This window comes from Drosophila rhopaloa, unplaced genomic scaffold, assembly GCF_018152115.1.
Source record: "Drosophila rhopaloa isolate 14029-0021.01 unplaced genomic scaffold, ASM1815211v1 contig_3, whole genome shotgun sequence".
Classification (NCBI taxonomy): Eukaryota; Metazoa; Arthropoda; class Insecta; order Diptera; family Drosophilidae; genus Drosophila; species Drosophila rhopaloa.
Window position 1 is genome coordinate 15,358,688 of NW_025335123.1, and position 25,795 is coordinate 15,384,482.

Here is a 25,795-nt window from a genome sequence, read left to right on the forward strand (position 1 = left end):
ATATAACTGATTGATCGGAAATGCCATAACTTTGGTGTTTGTAAAGTTAGGAAGTTGGAATTTTCTATGGGTTTTATATTTGGCCAATCAATCCGACCTACAAAATTTCATAAGGATCGGCCGACTATATCTTATAGCTGCCATATAACTGATTGATCGGAAATGCCATAACTTTGGTGTTTGTAAAGTTAGGAAGTTGGGATTTTCTATGGGTTTTATTTTTGGCCAATCAATCCGACCTACCAAAGTTCATAAGGATCGGCCGACTATATCTTATAGCTGCCATATAACTGAACGATTGGAAATGCTATAACTTTGGTGTTTTTAAAGTTAGGAAGTTGGGATTTTTTATAAGTATTAAGAACGCATCATATGAATAATTTTGGAGAATATAATTTACAGAGTATTCTGCAAGGGTATATCAACTTCGGCTCCGCCCGAAGTTAGCTTTCCTTTCTTGTTTTAGGTACATTTTAAGAATCAAATCTTAATAGTTTTACAATTTTAAGAAATAATTCTTTAATTTAATTTTAATTATAATTATAATTATTTCGATATACACTACTTAAGATCTACTTATACAGAACTCTAATTTAAAGTAATGAAAGTTTGTAGTGCGATTTCCGAGATGTTTATAAACAACCGGTTTACTTTTGATATGAAAAACTGATATTTTTAGGTACATTTGTTCTTCCCTTTATTATGCATTGTAGCGTTAAGTGAGTTACTGAGGCAGATAAACCCTAAAATATTAATGAAAATAATGAGGTAATAAATCAGGAGGGCTACTGCCAAGTACTTTCACTTTCCCGTTAAATCTTTTCGCCCCTGAGCTTTCTTTGTGCTTCCTTTATTCGCCGAGTTCTATACTCTGGGATATATACTCGGATCGGCTGCTGCTATAGCGGGTAAATCGTGTTGTGCCCGGGGAGGGGGCGTGGCAGGGGCGGCAGGCAAACAAAGCTCAAACGTCGCCAACCGCCAGCGATTAGTGTAATTTATCAGTCGCAACGGCAGTTTATTTACATACATACATATATAGCTAAGCGCGATCGGTGGGATAAATATATATGAACATAATATATATGTATGTGTGTATGGGGGTGGGGGTGCGGGGGCAGCGATTGCGGGGGTGGATGCTTTTTGACAATACAATTAATGTGGCTGTTATCACAAGTAATTGTTGCTGCCGGCAGTTGTTATTGTTGCTCTTACCGCTATTGTTGCCGCTTGCGTCAATGGGCAGCTACACTGCAATTAAATATATATATACACCACATCAAATATAATTTTATTTTATAAAATATTTAATTTACTTAAACAATTATTTTGCGTGTTGTTTTTAAGAAGGTTGCCTTTCCCAGCTAAATAATACTATTTTTTTACATTTCGATTCCAAGTTCCAAATCTCAAAAATGTGGTTTTTCAAATTAAAATTATTAAAATTCAACAAACTTTTCAGAATTTTATAAATAATATAAACTGTGTGATTAAAAACTAAAAAAAAATGTTAGAACACACAATTTACAAGATTTTTCTTTTACATTCATAAATTGTAATAATCCCAATAAATGTATGGTTCAATTATTTCCTGATATTCATTAATTCGAAAAAAAGTGTTAGCTTTAATTAATTTTAATTTAATTTAATAACTTTAATTTTGTATTATTGAAATGAAAAAAGGTAAAAATATATTTTATTGGTTCAAAAATGATAACCTTAGATTCTCTAAACAGAATATTGATAATTTGTTTTGTGTGTAGAATGGAAAAAAGATAGCTATAACGATGAAGCTCCAGAAATGTTGTAACAAGTGAAACCGTTCAGAAATTGCATAAATTGTTTGGCTTGAGCGGAATTTTGCAATCTGCAATTAGGAATTCGTCAATTTCGTCACGAATTTTGCACGTGCATAAATTAAGGGAGTTAGTTAATCGTTTGACTTCCATTTTGCGGCAAAATGTGGGATGAGAGGCATATTTCGTTTTGTCCGACTTTTCTGTTTTCCCTTTTTTCCGCCAAACAACGACGATCTCTGTACTCGTTCTCGTTTATTTTTAAAGTCAAGAATAAGAATAAAATATATGTGTTTCGAGATATATATCCACCGATCGGGTATAGAATGGGAAAGCTCTGGGCGGCTTTCATTGCGGCAAATGCCTCTGACGTCGCGACAACGCCGAAAAACAAAAAACAAAAAAACGAGCGAATAAATTAACAATTTCGTTTCGGCTGTAAATAATTCGCATCGTCGTGTTGCACTGAAAAATCGCTTGTAAATTGTTGTGTCATTAATTGAGCCAAAAGACAAAACAAACAAAAAGTCGACACAGTGCGCTGATTGTTGACTCCAATTAAAATTGCGACAAATTTTCAATTTTGTTTATTTCGGTTTCGGTGTTATTTCGGTCGCCTGACAATCTCTAAATTACATTTAAAACGTATCCAACAACGGCATCTAATTAAATCCAAATAAATTGCATACATCAGTCCCAGTCAATAATTCCAGTCGCCAAATCCGACATATATCCAAACATTTTGAGAGATCCAATCTGGCGAGGGAACCCAGAACAGGAAACAATTGGATTCGTCTGAGAAATCGGTATTTTTGATGGGAACCTTGGCTAAAATTTGAGAACACAAATGTGGGCTATACTATTTACTATTTACAAGGAATTTTGTTTGTGGGTGGCGAAAGAAACAATGATATACTACAAATGATACAAGAATAGCCCCAAAATGACGTCTTGAGGTTTAATTAGTCAAACTGCTGAAAATACGTATTTACTCGATGGGAATTTCCATTATTTACCAAGCAAAATTGTTTTTCTTTGGCTTTCTGGCTGATAAAATGTGGCTGTCTAGAGTTTAAGAAAGGTAAAACTAATAAAAAATAAACTCTTATTTCAACTTGTATGACTTATATTATATTGAAGGTATCAAACGTTTAATTTTATAAGCATTTCATTTGTTTTAAATGCCCCAAAATCTATAGTAATAAACAATGTCTATTAAAACCTGTATAAAATAATTTGAAAACCCCTTTACTTTTCTTAGCAGACATTTAAGTACTCACAGAAGTATTGTGATTAGGTGGAAATCGGAAAATACGTGGCTTTCTCAGAATAACCGACACGTAAGAGGCCCTTAGACATCCGTAAACTGTTTTTGTTGGCCAAACAAACCGCTTTTCCCCATTAAAAGCCAACTGCAGCTGCCAATTGGTCACAACAACTTGCAGGCAAATAGCAAATATTTCCCCAACTTAAAGTTCGATTTTTACGACCACCATTGTAATTGTTGATAAACAAGCAAGTGGACGAGCACACGCGACAACAAATGTTTTCTATATTATTTATTTTTTGTAAGCATTTTCAGTTTTTTGCTGAAACGCAAATTCATGTGACAACAACTCAAGATGAGGGCAATTTCTTGGGGCGAAAGCCGCAAACACAACGGCCTATCTGGGCCAAGTATCGGAGATAATGGCGGTCGTCTGGGCCCACTGATTGACTATTATATAGCTGGTCGATCCGACGCGATCCTGGTCTAGAAGTGGGCCTGCGATTGCGGTTTATTTATAGCAATTTGTTTGCCGTCCCCCGACGTCACTATCATTTGCTATTGTCATGATTTTTGGAAGTCTAAAAACGTATGGTCTGGGGATTTTCAAGCGAACGCTTATGTTTTAACAACATTGGTGCGTAAATCAAGTACACTCGAACTTATATGGGTTTTGAATTAGGTATGGGTAAAATAGATAAAGTTAATTTATAGAACCCTTCTGCACAATTAAAGCTAGAATTTAATTTCAATTAAAACATATAAACTATATAGCAACACTGCTTAATTTGTAACCTTAAAATCCTAAATAAAAGTTTAAAGCTTGAATTTATTTTCAATAAAAACTGTTTCCATAAAAAAATGAATAATTTTCACACTTGAAATTAACAATAAAATAAAGTAATAAATAAAGTATAAAATGTTTCTCACCGTGTACTATACACAGGAGATGAGTTGACAAATTGTGAACAAGTTCCCGAATTATATATTGATAGGGAAGTGCTAAATCACATGCCTCTTCCATGTTAATGGGCTATATCTTCTAAAACTTTTACCAAATCGGGAAAACCCCCAGAGTTCGATGACGATGCAATTTATAAGATATCCTTTGAGTTCCCTGATTAAATACAGTAACAAATACCCAGATTAGTTGTATAGGTTTGGAATCTTATCTTTAAAGAAAACACGACAGCACTTATAAGTCTAATAATTAAATATATGTTCTTGTCATAAAAATTAACTTAGTCATTGCTTTTTAATAGAAAATCAAATGGATTGATAAGAAGATTGTTTTATTATTGTTTAGATCCCAAAGTGATGGATTGCTTTTTAATAGAAAATCAAATGGATTAATAATAAGATTGTTTTATTATTGTTTAGATCCTAAAGTGATGGATTACAGATAGGATTATTAAGTGATATGATGGTGTTACTTTTCCTATATGTTATGTTCTCAAGTGGCCAAGATGGGTCCACATATATGGATGATTCACCTCCAGACGGATCCAAGTGGTTGAATCTCCCCATTTCTGGCTGAAAGTACCCATGTGGTTGGAAAACAGGGAACAGTTTGCCGGTCTGTCAACATGTGTCATTGCGAAAATACTTGTCGCCCACTTAAAGGCAAAATGGGCGGGGCCGCAGGTTTGCTGACACACAAACAGTTGGGGGCACAATTATATAATAACTTCCAGGTTAACTTAACAAAATAAGAATCGGTACTTACACTCAAAAGACAAAATTTTTTAAAAATGGCTAACATGTTGGAAATATTAACTTAAAAATAGGCCTAGTTCGTATTTGTTTTTTGCTTTTCAGGTTTAGGTTGGAAAATAATATGTACATATCAGAGTATTTGTAGATATTAAAATATTTTATATAACTGATAAAAAACTTAGAGTAATAAAAAAATGAAAATATATTAGACTTGGAGTAAGAAAATTATGATCAATTGCTGATTATTCACTAGGTAGATATTTAATATTTATCATGGGGTATTTCCCATTCTTAATTGTAAAATTAAATAATGAAATTAAGAGGTTGCAACAAAATAAAAATAAAAGTATAGAAAATACAATGGAAAACTATTACTTGGGTGATTATGAAATGCTTTCGGTTGTGTTATATATTTTACCAATTAGATCGGCATATTTTGAGACGCAGTTCTAACATTGTGACCGCTGCTGTGCGCACCCTTACAAGCGGTTACGTTGAAGTGTCTGTCGGAGGCGCCATGTACCACAAATTCCTTTCTCGTGTCTCGCGGGTTCGCGGGTCGTGTTCTATGCTGCCATTGCTTATCAGCTATACGCTATCGGCAAATCGATAAATCATGTCCCCAGGGGCCGGCGATCTTCGTTCGATCTTCCCCCACCTTGATCTACTGCCAGTGCTGTTCCATTCGTAACTGGCTTGATCGCTTTGATGGCATATTGCATATGGCATATGGCACATGGCATTGAGGCGCTGGCATCGCTTTCATTTGGCTACAATTTCAATTTCAATTCCATTGCGTTCGTTACATTTTAATTAGATTTAAGATCATTTTCGTATCGTCGGAGTGTAGACCCAGCTCAACTTGACAGAGATCCCGTCCCCGTGCTTCCGATCTCCTCCTCCTTTAACCCTCTGGCTCCTTAAAACGAGATATATAATAGTTGCATGTAAATGTTTCATTTACACAATGCATCAATTGCAAAATAGAACAGGAAAGAATGCAAGCCGAAGTTTATATACCCTTGTAGCTGTAGCAAAAATCAAATATTTTTGATTTTATGGGTATGTGTTTAATGAAAACTAAGCTTTGTTGACTTTCCGATTGATTTTTTGATCGTTCTTATGGCAGCTATTATAGTTATATTATTATATATTATATATTATAGTTTAAAAACTTAATTTAAAAATGTATGGTTATAAAAACAAAATTGACTGCTTTTGTAGAATCGCTTATACAATTAATACATTCGTTCGTATAACAAAAAATGCAAATCAATTCATTTTAATTAATGGTAATTGGATTAAGCGTGCTATGACAACAGTGCGTATTAGTGATAGACTTTTAAATATTTTCCAGTGGCATTTCATTTGTATGTACTCTTTATTTCGTTGTTTTTGGGACATGTAATCAAAGATTTAAAATAAATCAAAAATATAAATACATAGATGTGAAGGGATAACACTGCGTATGAGTAATTAAATAAGTTGTCAAATAACATGAAGCTTTTTGTATTCAATTTATATAGTTATCTATTATTATTATAAGTATTATTATTAATATAAATATATTATTATATTTACAAGTCGACTTAAGTCCTAATGTACATGTTGGTATATATATTGTATATTTTAGTTCTATAGGTGAACAAGGATATTTGTATACAAGTTGGTTAAATGTATATTTTTTAACAGATCCTTTAGGTTTAAGTCTGAATAGATCTATATGTCGTCTAGGATGTGGGCGATCTATACGGTATTAAATATATTTGTAAATTTTTTTTTAAATCCCCTAAAATTTAGTTATTTAATTACAATTTTACAATGTTTACCAATTACATGCTTCAATAAGAGAAATGCTCCCCAAAGTTAAGATGCAAATTCCACAAAATTGAATATTGGATTGAGCCTTTGATTTTGTCCAATAAACTGGGTTTTTTTATGGCCAACATAAGGTGCTTGGCCTGCAGAGGGTTAAGGCCCCTTCATCGTCGATCGCTCGACGTCGCCGCCGGCGTCGCAGTCGACGTCGCAGTCGCAGTCGCCGCTTTTGGCGCAATCGAAAGTTACGTTTGGGCTTTACGTAGAGCGCATTAGTCGAACGTCGAGTGTCGGCGGCGTTAGTTCAGCGTTTTAAACACACAAAATTCGATCACTCCATTATAGCCAAATACGAATCGCCCGCTTTGGCCACAAATCAGCAACGATACCTTGGAGATATTGTAAGTGAGAGGTTCTTACCTAATATTCGATGAACATCATCGACTTAGGCTCCAAAAACCAAGTGGTTCCCGTTCAACGAATTACCAATGTTAATCAATTGATTAGTGTGAATTTAGGTGGGAGTGCTAAAAGACAAGTTCTGAATTTATTTTAATGTGCAAATTTATGTGATTGCCGAATTTTAATGAGAAAATTTCACCGCCATGCTAATGCCATAATTTGTGCCATTAAATTGCAAATTGTTGCCACCACAAATGATTAAATTAATTAAATTATTAATGGCGCGGTGGCAAAATAACAAGTGAAGATGCGACTCTACATATATTATATAGTGTCGTAGAATGTATGTACATATTAAACTAGCTGAAAATCGTGCTCGCATTTCTCCAGCGATTTCGCATGCAATCCCCGCTTTTCACTGCCCATTCCTTCCGGTCCATGTCGCAAAATCACAATCAAAGTGTAAGACACGGAAAGAAATTAACCACGAAAATTGGTTTAATTTTTTATAATTTAATTGTTGTAATTTAAACAAATTAAATTTTAAATAATAAGGGCACCATTTGCATTTGACAACGAACAGCAGCATCATTATAATAATTAACACACATCATGTGGACTTTATTCTAAAAAAGACTATAAATATTTAAATTTACTTTCTTTTTTTATTTTCTGAATTATTGTCATTACTTAAATTGGCCTAGAAACCTTTTTTAACATTAGAATTTATGTCTACCTTTATTTTTTTACAATTTAATAAACTAAGGTTTAAGATAAGATTCTAAGTTTGAATAACAAATATTTAAATTAATGTGGAAAACATTTTAAAATAATATTTTATTTTTCTTCTGGAATTGAATAATAAACTATAATCGACAAAAAATAGTTTCCTATTTAAGATTTTATTTTGAGTGTACCTTTTTGCATTTCCAGCCCTCTTTATATTGCTAGTTTTCGATAGTTATTCGATTCGAATGCAAATCATGTGGGGACCTAATAAAAAACAAATACATTCTGTGCTAATCAGTCGCGCCTTTAAATTCCAATCATGAACCAATCAATCTCCCTTTTTTGGGCCTCCGAATCGAAGAAACCGCCAAATAATTGGTGACGACTGGAGATATTCCCCATTTAACAGCTACTATTGGCAATAAAAGGGTTTTTATGGCTATCTTATTCCCAAATAATTTCCACACTTGTACTAAGACACGTTTTTCTTTGGTTTTTCGGCGTATCGTGAATTCGACTAATTGCCAAACGTGACAGATAAAATTCCTGTCCAATTTGGAGATATCACCAGTTACAGACGTACTTCTTCAAAACCGAGTTATGTATTCCCTCGGGGAAGTTGAAATACTATTTCTATAAATATCGATGAGTCTTAAACGAACTAAGCCAACATGTAGTAAATACCTTTGTGTTCTACTTGTTACACATCGAGCTTAAAAACTATACAAAACTATACTTCCGCACTTGGTAAGATGTTTTATTTTTAGGGGAAACTAGTTTTTAAATTTATTTATAAAGTGTTTGTACAGCTTTTAAGTGGTGAATGGCTGTTTTTAGCAAAACACCCTAGCTTCCGACTCATAGGAAGATGCAAAGGCAATAGGAGTACAAAATATGTTATTTTTCAATCGTATATTAAAGTTACTTAACATTTCGGTGACACATTTATGCACCTTTAAATATGTTTCCTAATGAGAAACTTGGTTTATTCATTTAGTTAAAATTCACTCAAACCTAAGATAGTAATGTAAGTATCGAGAAATATATATATATAAATATAAGGAAGTCTTACTGCTTCGCCAGCTAGTTAGTGACTTGTCAGTCACAATTAACTGAAGAATAATGTTTTGCGGTTAAAGCTGCGCCGCCGAAAATCGTCTGTAAACAATAAAATCAAATTAATTATGGCCAAATAAATCACTGACATCTCAACTCGAGCAGAATTATTGCCCTCTCCTCTGCTCGCTGATAAGCGACATCGCTTAGCTGCGCTCCAGCCAATTAATAAGCGACGTGGGCAGAGGCGCTGGCAGAGACGCTGGCAGAGGCGGTAGCCGAGGCAGCGGCGGCGGCAGAGGCGATTGGCCAACAACAGTGCGATGTCGAAGCGGTGAAGTCGAGCGTCGGCGTCTGCGGTTGCTGCAACTGGGCCAGTACGGTCGAAATTCCATAATTCCGACTCTCCAAGTCCAACTTTCAATACTCGAATTTCCATAAAAATGTTGTTAATTACTTGAGAAAGACGAAAACTATGTTTTTAAACATTCCTCTCCCAAAGTATACCAAATATTACAGCATATACAGAGCACTAAAAATTCAAAAATGTTAACTTTCGGTTCGAATTTTGAATATTCAAAATTCCATAACTTTTAACAACTTTTTTTAATACTCGAAATTCCCTAATTTAAATCAAAACGAAATAACCTTTTATTTTAAATACTTTTAAAGGCTAAATAAAGTTTTAGTTCCAAACATTCAAAGTTAAACTTTCAATACTGGAAAACTTTCAATTTTGAAATTTCGAGATTGAATTCGAATTGATACTTTTATAATTAATTGAAAAATCATGTAAAACATTCGGTATATGATGTTTTCAAATATGCCTTATTCTCTTAAGTTTAAAAAATAAAGGAGCATCTTTTTTTAAAATCTACGTGAAACCTCGAAAATGTCATAATTTTAGCCTTAGAAATCGAACTTTTAATAAAGGCCATTTTTTTTAACACACAATAAACTTTAAAATTCCCAGTAGGATTTATGTATAAGTTAAAAGCCCAAAGATAATTCTAGCTTACAAGTTGCACATGATATAAGGTCCCGATTTATTGAGGTTCCACTGTATTTCGTTAGATTAATTTGTATTTGATAGCTGCAGTTAGCTAACTGCATTTACACAGATGTTTCACGGCCTCCTCTTGTTTTTCCTCAACGTTTACACTGCAAAAAAACATGATATCTTGGAGCTCATATAACTTGGACTTTTTGCAACATGATAGTTGTAGTATTAATCTCATAGTTCGTCGAAAATAAATTCCCTGAATACGGTATTTATTTAGTTATGGTTTTTATTCCAGAACATGGACCTGAAAATGGAGCTGGGAGGTTACGTGCAATCCGCGCCCAACACGAAGCGGTTCGTTGTGGAGGACTCGAGTGAGTGATCTTGATCTGATCTTGGGGGGTTCCCCCTTCTTCCGGTTTAGAAAGCGCGGAAATGCGTCGGCGTCGTCGTCGGCAGTTAATTAAACCTGCTGCCGCCGCTCCACTCCACGCATTTTGAATGGGATCAGATCGGATTCCGATCAAGTTGAAGTTCAACGGCTATTGTCCCTGAAACGCCAAAACATCGTCAAACTGCACTCCAAAATACAAATTGTGCTGATTCCCCAGAATATTTAAAAAATGGTTTGCATAAAGACAATCAAATTTAATACGTTTTTGAAATGTTGTTTTATAAACTATATAACACATGAATATGAGATTCCTTAAACGCTTTTCCATATTTTTTGCATAAACAACATTGTGATAGAATAACACTAAAACAATTCTCAAAAATCAAAATCAGAAGGAATATAAAAATGTTAGGCAAAATGTTTGCTTATAAACAATGTTTCTAACGTTTTTTAGTTAACTTTCTGCACTTGATAACAAACGGCCTTAACGTAAAGCGCGGAGAAGTTAAAAGGCAAACTATTTAAACATATATTTTCAGTGTTTGCGTTAGCTTTACAGGTTGACCTTGGTAAATTTACATTTCACACCTGCCAAATTGGAGCAGCCCAATCACTCATTCGCTCACCTGTCGCTTTCCCTCTTCCCTCCGTTTCGCAGTTACCAAGGTGACCTCCGATGGAGAGCCGCACGGAATGATGACAATGGTGGCCGGATTGTCCGGACTCTTGGCGGCCATCATCATCCTGGCCGTGCTCGTCTCCATGGTGGCCTGTCGCAAGCAGCGGAGGTAAGGATATATTAGAAATCAATATTTAATTGGTTTATTTTCCTGCAAACTACGTTAGTTCTAAAATAAAATTAGATATTTTACATACAATATATATAAGGATATATTTTATCTAGAAAAGAGTTTATTAGACATTTTGAAAATTTGGCAATTGAAAAGTATACTGTAAACAGTATTTAAAAAATATTTAAAAATACCACAATTTAAAAAAAAAATTATTTAAATATTTGATTTTAAGACGAATTGTCTGATTTCTATGACATAATTATTTTGTGTTATCTATCACAAGAAATATTGTTGGCTTATTGGAAGGAAAACAAACGATATAATAATTTAAAAAAAGGATTACTAAAAACAAATACTTTTTTCCCCAAAGCAACACGAACCGGAAGAGCAACGCCTCCACCAATGTGGCCATGACCAGTGTTCCCCAGGATCAGCCGCAGTTGGCCGGGAATTTGAACGCCGCGTTTGCGGAGAGCACTCTGACCTTGGACCAGGACAAGGTCAAGGACAAGGAGGCCCAGTGGCGGCCCACTTCCGTGGTGGTGCAGCGGTATTAGCTCCGAAGGCTATCCCCAACCTCCAACTACTGGATGGGCACGTGATGTTTTTTTGTGAACGTTTGAGACTGAGACTTAGCCTAAGGATTTCCATCATCATCTTTTATCACATATGGTACTTTTTTTTGCTTGTTGAAATATTTTAAAATACATATGTATATATATTATTATAAGAATAGGATGCTTTTAATGGAGGTGGAAATATTTAAAATAGTCCAAAGTTAGAAGTTTTGCCAGCTCGAGATCAATCGACAGATTAAACCAGCTAGAACCAGTTGGGAATTATAGCGTCGCCTAATTTCGGCCCCGTAAAAAGTGGAATATATATACCTTAATGGTATTTCTAATTCGTCTGCTGGATCAACACATCGCGTTCTGATTTGATGCTTACACCTTCCACTCCCCCTTTTGTTACCCTCGCTATCTCTAATAGTTTTCTGAAGATGATGGCTTGGTAATTTTAAATCTCGTTTTAAATAACAAAATTTCCTTTTCAAAATTTCGATTTTTAATCGAAACTATCGATCCATACGCTAATTGGTTTGTATATTCGCTGACTTGAGAGAGTGACGGGAAAATAAATTTTTATCAACGTTTCCAACCCTTAGGTTGCGACACCGCTAATCCCACATCACGGTTTCCAGTCACACCACTCGGTGTAATTTAGCGCCAACAGCACGGTATTCCCGAACGTTCTCGGAACGGTCACACTGCTAGTCGCGTGTTCGCACACAAATCGCAATTTCGCTGTCGTTTTTGAGCCAAATATAATAAAAAAAGGCAAGAGACAATCGCACTGTTGGCTTTTTGTTCTCCTGAAATAATGCAAAGTTGCATTGCAATAATTGCACTCCACAAATTTCGGTAATAATTCGATTCTCGAAAGAACCAGTCGTTTGCGTGTGTGTGTGTGTGTCAGAGTGTCTCGCTGCGTGCGAATGTGTGTGCATAAAAAGGCATAGAGGCAAGGAGCGAAAGAGAAAGAGCGAGAAATAGCTTATAAGGATATATAGCAAAAGAGCGAGAGAGAGACGGGAGAAGAAGCAGCAGCGACGCCGACAACAACTGTAATTTTCCATTAATTTTTGGGCGGGTTTTGAGCTGCAAAAAAACAACTGTCATACTATAACTCTGCTTTTTTTTTATGGCCGACATGTGTATTTTGTGCACGTTTCGGTAAGTGCGTGTGTTTGTGTGTGTACGTATATTATGTATGATAAACTTGAAATACAACGCAATCGCAACGAGAACAAAACTCGTCAAGGTAAAACTGCAAAAAAAAAACCAGAAGAATTGTGTGTGAAAAATTCCAACGGAATTACGCGAGAAATCTACGCACGTGTGTGCGTGCAAGAGAGAGCGAGCGATTGAAGTAGTCTGCTTAATTGATTTTCGCTTAATTACTGCAGCGGTTGCATAAATTAAATGTTTACATTTGCCCGGCCAGTGCTGTAAAGTAGAGCCTTGTTTCGTTAGGTGGCAACCCTGCCGGTCTATCGAAAGCCGCTGTAATTAATTAATGAGGCTAATTTAAGCCCCTCATATTTTTGCCGGTTAAAACAATAAAAATCCTCCCTCTCTCCTCATTATCACCTCATCTCTCTCACGGGTGTCCACTTTAAGACGTTAACCAACACTGACCAGCATTAAGAAAGTGTTAATTTGCCTAAAATGTACAAGTACATGTGCGCAGTGTGTGCGTATGTGTGCGGGAGTTTTCCTCTGCCAAAATGCAACTTAATTTGTAAGGAAAATTCAGTGATCGAATGAAAATCGTATGTAACTCGTGTGTGTGTTTAGTGGAGCTTTAACATTGCTCTGCTTTGGCTCCTTTTTTTACGGTTATTTCCCTTTTTTTTTTTGCATAATCGAAGCCGCCTTTCGGTACATGTGCATGTGTGCTATCCCGCTCCCACTCCCACCCCCATACTACGGCCACCTGTACGCCCTTGCATACACACACACACACATAGTCAAACTAGAGTAGCTGTGAGTGTATTGGTGCGAGATATAATATCACTTTGGAAGTCATTTATTTAGTCTCGTGAGCGGTTTTTTTTTCCGCTTTTCACGTTTTTCGTATGTGAAAAACCTTTTTGTAGTGGCCCATTTTTGTTTTTCTTTTCTACCAGTGTGTGTGTCTACAAAAATTTTTGCGCTCTGAAAAACAATTTTCGCCTGGCGCCTTTAAAAACGCTTCAGCTGCAATTGGCTGCAAAAAGGAGAGGGAGAGAGAAAGAGAGAGGGGGAAAGTGGGAGCGAGAGAGAAAGAGAGAGAGAGGGGGAAAGTGGGAGCGAGAGAGGTAGGCATTTCTATTTGTAGAAAAGAGCGCATAATTTGCAATAGTTTGCCATTTACGCTTTCCATTCGATCGAAATGCATGCAAACGCCTTTTTGGACAACAACTACTACTTATTGTTATTTTCCCCCTCCTTTGTTTATTTATTCCCATCAGTTTAACCTATATATCGGTATCGCTATCAGTCCTTTGTCATTCAAGTAATGTATACAATTTTTATTGATCTTTCCGGAGGATAACTGCATATTAATAATAATAAAGGCTTGAAAAATCATTAAAATCATACATTTCGAATTGTCTTAAATGCTTTTTTTTTACGGGCATTCAAAACTACTTCATCTTTTTTAGTTGGCTATAAAGAAGATCACAAGTTGGCTAAATAGTTATTAAAACATCTAAAATAAAGCAAAGATAAAGTTGTTGCCGACAAATTTAATATGTTTGTATAAACGACATTTCTCATTTAAATATGTGCAACATTTTTAAATTCTTAAACCAGAGTGTTTAATGTCATACATCAGTTTAGAGAATTGACAATTATAGAAAACAATACAAAAGATCTAAATTCAATATGAAAAATGATCAAATAATGTACTATGTACTATAAGTGATAAAAAAAAATATAACGCATGGTAGTAGGCCAAAACATCAATTTAAAATTGATAATCATCAATGTTTTTCCATCTTAAAAAGACTGTAAGAAACCATTTAAACAAAAACCTAATCAATTTTCTATATTTTTTTTAAACACTTACAGCTTCTGAATGCTGAGAAACCCGAAGAGGTGAAATTCCAGCTACAAGGAGACGCTTACTCACTTCCCCTGTGGAACACACAGCCCACAGATCACATCAGATCTTTACAGAAGCATATATTTAATATAGAAAGGACGCAGAGGACAGCGGAGGAAGGACGAAGCGAAGGAGAAAGGCGCCCCCCTCGTTTCCCGCCCAGCCAACAGCCGTGTGAAACCGTCTTGAATGGATCCATTTGTTGGCTGGTTTCAGAAGGAACAGGAGGGACCATCGCTGCGCACATGGTTAAAGATTTGGGAGACGAATGCCCAGGAGATGGGCGCATTGCTTGATCAGCAGCTACAGCAGGCGACGACGACCAACGGCGGCATTAGCAGCAAAAACAATAGCAGCGCTAACAACAGCAGCAACTCCACCAACAATATTGGTAACAATTCAACGGGCAAATCCTACTTATCGCGACCCAACAGCTCTTTGAGTCGGGTGTTGAACTTCCGCGCGGATTCCCTAGAGATCCTGCAGCAGCAACTCAACGGAACATCGCAGCGCCACAGCATCAACACCACCACCAGCGGGAACAGCAGCAGCAACACCAGCACGTCGGCTGATTCAACAACGAATCGGGACAATAACTCACCCGCCAACAGCACCTCCACCAACGGACCCGGAGGAGCTCAAGGGACGGCAACAGGAGCTACCGGCACCGGCACCGTCACCGTTACCGGCACCAGCAGCCCGGCGACCACAGCGGCAACCACAACTGCGACCACGACCGGTCCAGCCACCAGTATGAGCGACACCAGCAACAACCCGCCACAGACAACGACCACGCCCGCCAGTCGCACGAACAGCATCTACTACAATCCGTCGCGCAAGAAACGGCCGGAGAACAAGGCCGGCGGGGCCCACTACTATATGAACAACCACATGGAGATGATCGCCAAGTACAAGGGCGAGCCGTGGCGCAAGGCCGACTATCCGTATGGCGAGGGCGTCATCGGGCTGCACGAGGAGATCGAGCACTTCTACCAGTACGTCCTGCCCACGCCCTGCGAACACGCCATCCGCAACGAGGTGGTCAAGCGCATCGAGGCCGTTGTCCATTCCATCTGGCCACAGGCGGTGGTCGAGATCTTTGGCTCCTTTCGCACCGGCCTCTTTTTGCCCACCTCCGATATTGATCTCGTTGTGCTAGGTGAGTACATTTTTAAGTTTCTGCTATTTGGCCGGCCAAAAGTAGCCAGAAAACTTTGAAATTGCATGTAATTATGCAGTTTAAAATCTGGTTATGGCATAATATTAAACAGGCCTTGTATTTCCTATAGCTTTTGTGCAGTTTCTCATCCCATTTTTATTTTGTATCCCTCAGGTTTGTGGGAGAAGCTACCGCTGCGCACGCTGGAATTCGAGCTGGTCAGCCGCGGCATCGCCGAGGCTTGCACAGTGCGCGTCCTGGACAAGGCATCCGTGCCGATCATTAAGCTGACGGACCGGGAAACGCAGGTGAAGGTAGACATATCGTTCAACATGCAGAGCGGCGTGCAGTCGGCGGAGCTTATTAAGAAGTTTAAGCGCGACTATCCAGTGCTGGGGAAGCTGGTGCTGGTGCTCAAACAGTTTCTACTGCTCCGCGATCTCAACGAGGTGTTCACGGGCGGCATTTCCTCCTACTCGCTGATCCTCATGTGCATCAGCTTCCTTCAGATGCATCCGCGTGGCATTTACCACGACACAGCCAATCTGGGGGTGCTCCTGCTCGAGTTCTTCGAACTGTACGGACGCCGGTTCAACTACATGAATATCGGCATCTCCATAAAGAACGGTGGCCGCTACATGCCCAAGGATGAGCTGCAGCGCGACATGGTCGATGGGCATCGGCCCTCGTTCCTGTGCATCGAGGATCCGCTGACGCCGGGCAACGATATCGGACGGAGCAGCTACGGCGTCTTCCAGGTGCAGCAGGCCTTCAAGTGTGCCTACCGCGTCCTCGCCCTCGCCGTCAGTCCGCTCAACCTCCTCGGGATCGATCCGCGCGTCAACTCCATACTGGGTAAGTGATTGCCAAACATTCCGGAAGAAACTAAAGAGCCAATAAAAAATAGGGCAAATATATTCACAAATGTTGATTATATCCATATTCATATTTCGCTTTAATTCCTTTAAAAATTAAACTAAAGCAACTTGATATACTTAAATGGTTTTAATATTCCGAATTCAATATTCACACGAATAATAAACGACTTAAAAACCAATCGCCGGCATCCCTTGGAATTTGTATTGTCCAACCAATACATTGTATGTGCTTTAATAGAGATTATTAGAAAACTCTGTAAATTATAATCAAAGATTATTTTAGTTGCCGGGATTGCTGAGAAATGTAAACCACTTCCGGCTCAGCTAATTTAACTGCCGACACATTACACAGAATCCGGTGATAACAGCTACATATATTGAATTTTGTGTACACGAGTTCGTGCCGATCGCTCTGGATTTGTAATGGGTTTCTTTGTTCCGCACCACAGGTCGGATCATCCACATCACTGACGACGTCATCGACTATCGCGAATGGATCCGCGAGAACTTCGAGCACCTGGTGGTGGTGGACCGCATCTCGCCGCTGCCCACTGCCGCTCCCGCTGCGTACGCCACCTCCAATGGGGCTCCCAAATATGTGATCATGCCCTCGGGCGCCGTTGTCCAGCAGCTGTACCACCATCCGGTGCAGGTGCCCACCGCTCACGGGCACAGCCATGCGCACGGCCACAGTCACGGCCACGCGCATCCCGGCGGCCACCTCGGCCAGCCGTATGTGACCGGGTCCGCCACATCCGCCGTGACAACAACGACGACGGTGGCGGTGGTGGGCGTGGGCGTGGCGACCGGCGGTGCCCAACAACAACAGCAGCAGCAACCGAATGCGTCGGCCCATTCCCACGCACAGCAGCAGTCGCAGAACCAATCGCAGTCGCGTCACAGACGTGGCAGCACCTCCTCGGGAGATGACTCCGAGGACAGCAAAGACTGCGATGTGGTAGAGACGACGTCGGGTGCCCAGGAGGTCATCGACATAACGCTGTCGCCACCGAATGGCCTGAGCTCCATGTCCATGCCGCTGCCGGTGCTCGCCGTTGGCATGGCCTCGTCGAGCAGTTGGAGCGGCAATGCCAATGGCAACGGTAGCGGGAACGGGAATGGCAACGGGAGCGGGAGCGGAAACGGAAACAGCAGCTCATCCACGGGCTCGTCGGTAATGCACACAATCCCCCGCCTTGAAACATGATGATTGGTGGTGGCCGGCTGCCTAATGCCCAGGCATCAGGTGGTCGGCTATGCTCCCATGCTGGCCGCAGTTGAGTCCCGGTTGTATTTGAAACCGAAAGCCCTAACAAAATTTCATCCAAAGACCTTGGGAGCAACTGCAGCCAGCATGACTAGAAGCAACAGCAGCAGCAAGCACACATGTATAACCTCTTCACCACCAAAACAGCCGGAAAACGCCCACATCGCTGCCCAGGAGATGGACCCAGAGCTGGAGGATCAGCAGCAGCAGCACCAGCACCCGGAGACATCCGGAAATAGTGGCACCACCGGAGGTGTCGGTGGGTCCGGATCGGGCACCGGCAGGGGAGGCGGCGGAGACGGCAGTGGTGGACGCAACTACAACCAGCGGGGCAACCACAATTCAAGCGGCTACTACCACCAGCAGTACTACGTGCCACCGCCGATGCAGCAGCAGCTGAGCAAGTCCAACTCGAACTCCTCCTCCTCCAATTATCACCAGCAGCACCATCACAGTCACAGCCATAGCAACCACAGTCACCGGCAGCAGCACCACCACCAGCAGCAGCACCACCAGCAGCGGCCGCAGCATCTGCGGCTGGGTGGCGGCAATCGCTACCAGAAGTCCGTGGGCGGATCGCCCACCATCAGTGCCGGCAATGCATCGAACAGCAGCAGCAACAGCAGCAACAGTAGCAGCAGCAGCGGCAGCAACAGCAATAGCAATAGCAACAACAACCGACTGCCGCCTCTGCGGGGCACGCTGGTGAACTCATCGTCGGCTATATCAATCATTTCCATATCCTCAGAGTCATCCATTGCCAGCAGCAGCTCCAGCTCGTCGAGATCTGGGCAGGATCAGCAGCAAAACGAGCGGGACGAGCGATAGGATTAGGGTATATGATCTATGATATAGGAAATAGGATATAGGATGAGATTGTGAATGAGAGAGAGAAAGAGATAGTTACGAGTTAGCAATATTTATGGATTATATTTCTTTCTCAGGTTAACTGCAAACTATGCTGCATTTTTCTAATTAATATCCCCAACTCCTCCCTTCCCTTCCTCCCACCATACACAATCCAAAAAAAAAATAATGGTTAGACTTTATTTTACATTGCTGTCTCGCTTAAACTAGAAGAGCGAAGGAAACCTACTAAGCTTAATATTAGGAACTTTGCCTCTGATTTCGCTAAACGTATTTCATTTTGTTTCTAAAATAAACATGAAAGCAAAATATATATATATATATATATATATATATATATAGATATATATTAGATAAAAAAGGTATAAATATAAATGTAAACTCATAATTAGATTTTAATGGTTTAAAAGAGCGATAAACTGAAGTATGAAATTAGCTGCTAACATATTTAAGGTCCGCGAACATATGTTTAAAAATCTCTCTAGAACTCCATGTTCCCATCCCCTATTACCCATTTTCACACGCATTACAACTTGTAAAGTACTTTGTAGTTTCTAAAATGCTCTACATTTTAAGCAAATGTTTTGTGAACTAAAAATCCCCCCATCCTGTTACCCCCCCCATCCCCAAAAAAAAGAACAAAACAACGGAAATCCTGCGCGCAATTCTTAAGATACTAATACTAAGTGAATTTGCGCGCTAACTGTAAAAAAAAGTAACATAACCAAAAGCTAAAAATCCCATCTCCCTAGAAACCCAAAAACGATACAAAAATGCGCCATCTCCCACGTAACTTCTGATAACTTTTTATTATTTCGAGTTAATTTTATGCCTGAAATGTAAATGTTTTTATTATTACCACTATTACGATTATGATGATTATTATTATTAGTTTTTATAACTATGCTTAAAGAATCGTAAGCCAACTAAAATTGTATGAACACATTGCCCAGACCCAAAGCAATTGTGTTTTAAAACAAAAGCAAACAAAAAAAAAACAAAACAAAAGAAACCAAAAACACAAAAACGACAAAAAAAAAAACAAACCTACAACAAGAAATCCATCTTTTTTTTATCCTTTTTAAGTTGAATTGATTATTATGATTATGCAATGTGCATTTTGCATAGATTCCTGCCATTTGTTTGTATAGTTCAGATTTCAGAAAGCTCTGTAAATACTTAGTTACCGCCCCTGTGACAACCACACCCCGCCCCACCCACCACACCCCCTTCTAAACGCACTGCCATTTTGAGAAAGGTTTTTAAAAAAAACGTCGAAAAGGAGCTAGCAGAAGAGTAGAAAAGAACATTTAGACTTTGTACATGTATAACATTTTAGGCTGTTCTTCTTTCCATTTGTAAGAGAAAACAAAGAAAGCAAAACAAAAAAAAAACCAAACATGAAAAAAACAAAAACCGAAATAATTGTAAAGCCACTCAAATAGTCTATGAATATGTTTGTCGATCGTTTTGTATGCGAGTCTTGAAAAGAGATCAACTTCGGATATGTAATACTAGGCAGCAATGTTTGAATTTTTATTTAAAAGTCCAACTTCTTTTTTTTGATCCATGTGAGATCGTAAATGACAGACAAACACTTATAAAATGTGCGTCAAATATTTTCTCAATATTAAAATATTGCATTTTTTAAAGGATGTCAGAATTTTTGAACGCCAGTTGTGGAAAAGATTTAAAATGATTATTAGTACACTATTATTTTGCGTCGTTATTTGTATTATTATTTTTTATTCAAATAACCTAAAGAAATAAGAACAAGTGTAAACATGCTTTCCAAGAACTATATAAGTTCTATAAGTTTTCCATTTATTAGTTTTTTTTTTAGTCATTTAAGGACCCTCAATGTTTTATGGAAAAGAGGTTTGGTACTTTATATACATAAACAATTTTTTTTTTCTGTTGCCTAGTGTGAATTAAGCGATGTCCAGTGTTGGCAAAGACCGAAGTGCTCTCTCCCTTTCGCACGATGACTCCTACAAGCTTGCAGCTGAGCTTTGAAGCCCACCTTACACACACTTTCTCGCTCACTCACATCACAATGACACACACACACACACACCACACAGGCGCATTAGCACTCACACGGCCACACCAACAGAGAGGGACACTTAACGGTAAAGTTAGCATAGAAAGTTGAAGAAAGCTAGGAGCAGTAAGTGAGAATGAGATAGCGATAGCAAAAGAGAGAGAGTAATGTATAAGAATTATTAAATTTATGCACTCGTCTGTTGAATATTTATATGAATTATATGTATGTAGTTACTAATATTAACTAATTGATAAATATACAATATTTATATGCATAACTTGTGGATTAATGTGGACAAACAAATGTTTAGAATTAGCGATCTAGCCACGTAAGACTCGAAAATCGTAAATCGACAACTACTTAGACTACATAACTGTGTACCAGAGCATAATTAAGCACTCCCACACACACAAAATACACCACTAAACACACAGACACCCACGCATAATCGCTATGAATGTTGAGGTTATGTCTTAGATTTTTCAATATCCGATCACTGTTCGCCTAGCATAGAAAGTAAGCCGAAGAACTAACTGTAAAACTAACTTATTTCTTTACTGGATTCCATGTGTCTCGTCCTTTCTCCTTCGTTTTCGTTTGCGTTATCGTTTCGATTTTTTATATTCCCAAAATCTTCTCCTATCCTTCCATAAAATGCATATGTCCTGTGTGCCGTTGTTGTTATATATACATTATACTCGAAAACATTTTTTGTCGTCGCGATATTAGTGGGTATTAATAAATTAAATTAAATTTAATTAACTACATTTAACGCAACTAAATTCAATTCAAGTGAATCAAATGAAACGATCGATACATGTATATGATAGAGTTCAATAGCTGTGTAAGAATCGGAATCGTAACAATTTAGTACGCAAAAATCGTAAATCTAACTGATTGTATAATTAGCGAAAAGAGAAAACGGAAGCGATAAGCAAAACGATGCGACAAATAAAAGCCGGCAAAAACTAAAACTTTGGAGTATTCAATGGGTGCATTGGCATATAAAGTCCGGCATTTTTTAAAATGGTTTTACAAGCCGAACTGTTATTTTGTAGCTTATAAGTGGAAGTGGGCTAGCATTAAACCGAACAACAATTATAATATTTAAATCCAAAATTTCTGTCTTAATGCTGGCATGCCCCAAAAAGTATGCAACATTTCCTAGCCCCGAAAGAAATGGTCGGTTTCGTCCAACATTTTTAAAAAAAAACTTTTTTGATTTGAATTAACTTTTTTTTAAAATTTTACCCTTCTAATTGAAAACCACTTAATGTAGGAGGACTTGAACGTTTTCTTCGTTTTTAACCTTTTTTGTTGTCGAATCTTATTAATAAATTATTTTAGAGGTTTTATTTAAGTTAACAAGCAAAGTTAAGTCTTTTATACTTTCCTGTTTTCTTGAGCGTAACTAAAATATTTACTATTAATTATCTTAACAAATTCGTTATTCGGGAAAATAATGAAATTAGATCCCTGGTGTTTCTGGAATTCCTGCGGCCACACGATGCCATTGATCCAGTCGACGAAGCTGGACACCCTGGTGTACACCGACGGCGGCCCACTGGCGCACCCCTGCCCCAGCGATGTGATGCCCACAATGTTTCCCCGCCGGCCGTCGTGCATGATCAGGGGTCCTCCGGAGTCGCCCTGGCACGTGTCCCGCTCGCCGGTAAGATCGCCGGCACACATCTGGGTGGACAGCACTCCCTGGGCCAGTTGGTCCACCTGGTAGTGCACCTGACACTCGTCGTTGCTGACGATCTTCAGCGGCACCTTCAGCAGCTGGGCGGAGGAGAGTCCGGCGAAGCTGGTCTGTCCATATCCGATGGCCGTCACCAGCGAGTTGGCCACCTCCTTCTCCGCCCACATGCAGATGGGCTTCAGCACCGGCTTTGCCGGGCTCTCCAGCTCCAGCAGGGCGATGTCGTTGTAGGCGGTGCTGGCATTGTATCCCGGGTGGACGATCACCCGCCGGATGGGCAGGTCCTCGCCCTCGGACAGGGTCAGGTTGTCGCCACCGAGGCGAACCTGGCTGGGCGGCTCACTGAAAGAGAACGAGAAAGGTCAAGGTGGACAAGAACGGAAGCAAACTGCGGCAAGCCGATGTTTATATACCCTAGCAGCTATTAAAAAAAAATATTCCATAAAACGGCTATATTCCGATTTGAATACGTATATGTTTAAATATTATAAAGCTAAGTCGATTTTTCATGTACATTTCTAGATCGTTTTAGGGCATCTATTAGATGTAGTCGTTCGATTTTAATAAACTTTAAACCGCAATTCTAAAATTATACATATAAATTATGTATATAATACAAAAATTCATGACCCACTACACACCCAGATAAATAGATATAAAATTTAGAAATTTACTCTGAAAGGCTCATTCAAGTCATTGTTAGCTCTAGAATGATTTAATATTAGAGGAATTATTGTTTCTAAGGGAGCCGTATGATAAAGGCTTCCAATCCTCTGATCCCACATATATACTATAGAAATAAATATTTTGGGAAAGATATAATAATTATAACTATTATCAACTTTTGAGCATTCAAATCAGCTTTTTAGCTTTTGTTCTAAAATTCCAAAGGGGTTTTCGATAATAATAAATAAAGTCACATAAAATACTGGCCAGCTTACCCGCCCAAGTCGACGCAGTGGGCCGCCGTCAAAACAAAGTTGTTGGAGATCAAAGCGCCGCCGCAGCGATAATAGATCTGCTGATCGAAGTTGGAACGCCAGCCGAGGGCCGCCATGAAGGGGAATTCCCGGTAACGGGTGGGTTTCCCGCCCACAACTTGTGTCTCCACGACATCGTTTAAATCATTGCAGGCTGTAAATACGAAAGGTTAGTCATGGATTACATCACGTCTTGTGTATTAAATTATTAAATTGTAGTGTTATTGAATTACTCGAGGTCATACGTTGGTTATATTTTAATTCCTTCTATAACACAACGATTTATTCCACTTAACTTTCATCACACTTACACTCCCTGGGGAGTGAACCCGACTATGATAGGACTAGCTAGTTTCGTCTGCACGTCACCTCAGACTCATCAGCTATCTACGGGGATGGAAGCAGAGCGTCAGAAACTCCCCAATGTTACGATCAGAGAAGCTTTTTGGCAATTGTGTGTTGCCAAAGTTCATTGGTTTTAACACAGGTAATTCAATAACACTACAATTATTGCTTACAAGGTCGATACAAAACCAACTTAAATTATTAAATTTATAGAAAACAAGGCAATCAGAATGGCTAACTTAAAAAATGTAGTTTATATTAATTATATGTTGCTCTTGCCTAAGGAGCTTTTTATATGTTTGAAATATAAGGACAATTTAAATATTCTTTTTTTTTTTTGTATTATTTGGTCAATACTGCAATATTTATAGATTATTGAATGTATTTTCCAAATATTCAAAAGATGGCCTGAACATTTTCGCTTAAAAAAATACATATATATTGAAAAAACGTGGTTAAAGCTTTTTAAATCTTTAGAATTATTTTAACTTATTTTATGTGGAGTTGAGTTATTGTTTAGGATTGAAAACGATATTCATCAACTTTTCAAATTTAAAAAATTTTATATAACAATTACAACATTTAAGCCCTGATTGAAGATATTTGTTTGATTAGAGTGATTGATTAGACCACTTACCCCACAGACTAGGTCGCATGAGCAGCATTGCTATGGGTGGTTTAATGGTGGTGATCTCCGGCAGCTCCTTCTCCGGTTCGCAGCACACGAAATGATCGAACCTCACGAAGAAGCAGGTCTTGGGGGCCTTCCGTCGCTCCAGCCATGCGTTCACCGCACTGGGACAATCCTCCATGCGCCGGCAAGTGCCCTTCGTCCTCGGGGGGTCGTCCAGGTGGCACTCATCGAAGGACTCCTTGGGGAAGATGATGCGGCGCTGCGACTGCGGACATATGGCGGGTGTTGCTTCCACTGCGGTGCAAAAAGTACCATTAGGTGCGAAATATACACATGTGCGTCACTACGATCTGGATAATCCCCGTGGAAGAGTTTCTCCGGAAATGGGTAAAAACATGATACATATTTGTTGATGGGTTTTTTTGATAGCTTTCTTCAGGAATAAATTTAAAACATTTTACTTCCAAACAACAGCAAATGACTTTAAGTGTTTTGGTACAACCTAATTTTACTAAACTATTAATACATCTTATAAATTTGTAAAGATTTCTATTAACAGTGTTGGAAAATCATAAGAAGGAAATATGGGATTTTGTTTAGCTATTGGTTTCAAATATTTCTGAAGAGTTTTAAAACAATACGATTCACCTCTGTTAATGGGCTTTCTATGAATGAACTTTTGGATTAGATCTTATTAATTAACAAAGTAAAGATGCAAAATTAACAGCAATCGAGAATGGCAATTGTTTAAATGTATTCATGTACACTTGTGAATTTTCAATTATTATAAACAAAAGTTGTTGAAATGTTAAATTGTATAAATACTACCACAGACAATTGCTTAATCACTTACTTTGTGTTGCAAATAGCTATCTATTAAAGAAATCCCAACAATATTTACCAAAACACATCGAATTTTGAACTTTCTAGGCTTTCTTTTCGTCGATTTTCCTGATTTTCAGGTAGATCTGCCATTCCTCTCACCTGCCAGCAGCGGGAGCAGCACCAGGAGATGGAGGAACACACGGGTGGGTGTGGAGGTGACCCTCTGGCTCCGACTCCGACTACTCATCCTCCGTTCTTGATCAGCGCCAGAAGCGGACTGCAGTGGGGTCAGCACGACGATCCAGATCTCAGATCTCAGATCGCACATAGCAGAGCAGAAACCAGCTGGGCAACTTCCAAGGGCCAATTAGCCAATAGCCAATAAACACATTGGGTATGGGTATATTCTCGGGAATTTCACCGGAAGGCCTATTTCATCACTATTGGTAATATTGCATCAGCCTC

General features: G+C 38.9%; 3 protein-coding genes across 10 annotated transcripts; 2 read left to right on the forward strand and 1 right to left on the reverse strand.

Moving 5' to 3' along the window:
* Nucleotides 1–2,166: 2,166 nt before the first annotated feature.
* Nucleotides 2,167–11,665, forward strand: LOC108047088. 3 transcript variants are annotated; one of them, XM_017127142.2, is made up of 4 exons: nt 2,167–2,602; nt 10,083–10,161; nt 10,840–10,969; nt 11,346–11,665. In XM_017127142.2, the coding sequence occupies exons 2-4, from the start codon at nt 10,086–10,088 to the stop codon at nt 11,530–11,532; spliced, it is 393 nt and encodes a 130-aa protein (XP_016982631.1). In that variant the 5' UTR covers nt 2,167–2,602; nt 10,083–10,085; the 3' UTR covers nt 11,533–11,665. The 3 variants fall into 3 exon arrangements, with proteins under 3 accessions (XP_016982631.1, XP_016982632.1, XP_016982630.1); XM_017127143.2 differs by lacking the exon at nt 2,167–2,602 and adding an exon at nt 2,796–2,877; XM_017127141.2 differs by lacking the exon at nt 2,167–2,602 and adding an exon at nt 6,893–6,998.
* Nucleotides 11,666–12,214: 549 nt separating this feature from the next.
* Nucleotides 12,215–21,815, forward strand: LOC108047104 (non-canonical poly(A) RNA polymerase protein Trf4-1). Of its 6 annotated transcripts, none has more exons than XM_017127170.2 (5): nt 12,215–12,396; nt 14,590–15,782; nt 15,957–16,637; nt 17,110–17,834; nt 18,075–21,815. In XM_017127170.2, exons 2-5 carry the CDS (start codon nt 14,813–14,815, stop codon nt 18,753–18,755), a joined length of 3,057 nt encoding a protein of 1,018 aa, XP_016982659.1. In that variant the 5' UTR covers nt 12,215–12,396; nt 14,590–14,812; the 3' UTR covers nt 18,756–21,815. The 6 variants fall into 6 exon arrangements, with proteins under 6 accessions (XP_016982659.1, XP_016982665.1, XP_016982660.1 ...); XM_017127171.2 differs by lacking the exon at nt 12,215–12,396 and adding an exon at nt 12,409–12,599; XM_017127175.2 differs by lacking the exon at nt 12,215–12,396 and adding an exon at nt 12,688–12,708.
* A 323-nt stretch (nt 21,816–22,138) lies between these two features.
* LOC108047105 (trypsin-4-like) lies at nt 22,139–25,790 on the reverse strand. Its single transcript, XM_017127177.2, has 4 exons — nt 25,490–25,790; nt 24,509–24,799; nt 23,488–23,680; nt 22,139–22,888 (listed from the first exon to the last, which is right to left on the reverse strand). The coding sequence occupies exons 1-4, from the start codon at nt 25,656–25,658 to the stop codon at nt 22,225–22,227; spliced, it is 1,317 nt and encodes a 438-aa protein (XP_016982666.1). The 5' UTR covers nt 25,659–25,790; the 3' UTR covers nt 22,139–22,224.
* Between the last annotated feature and the right edge of the window lie 5 nt (nt 25,791–25,795).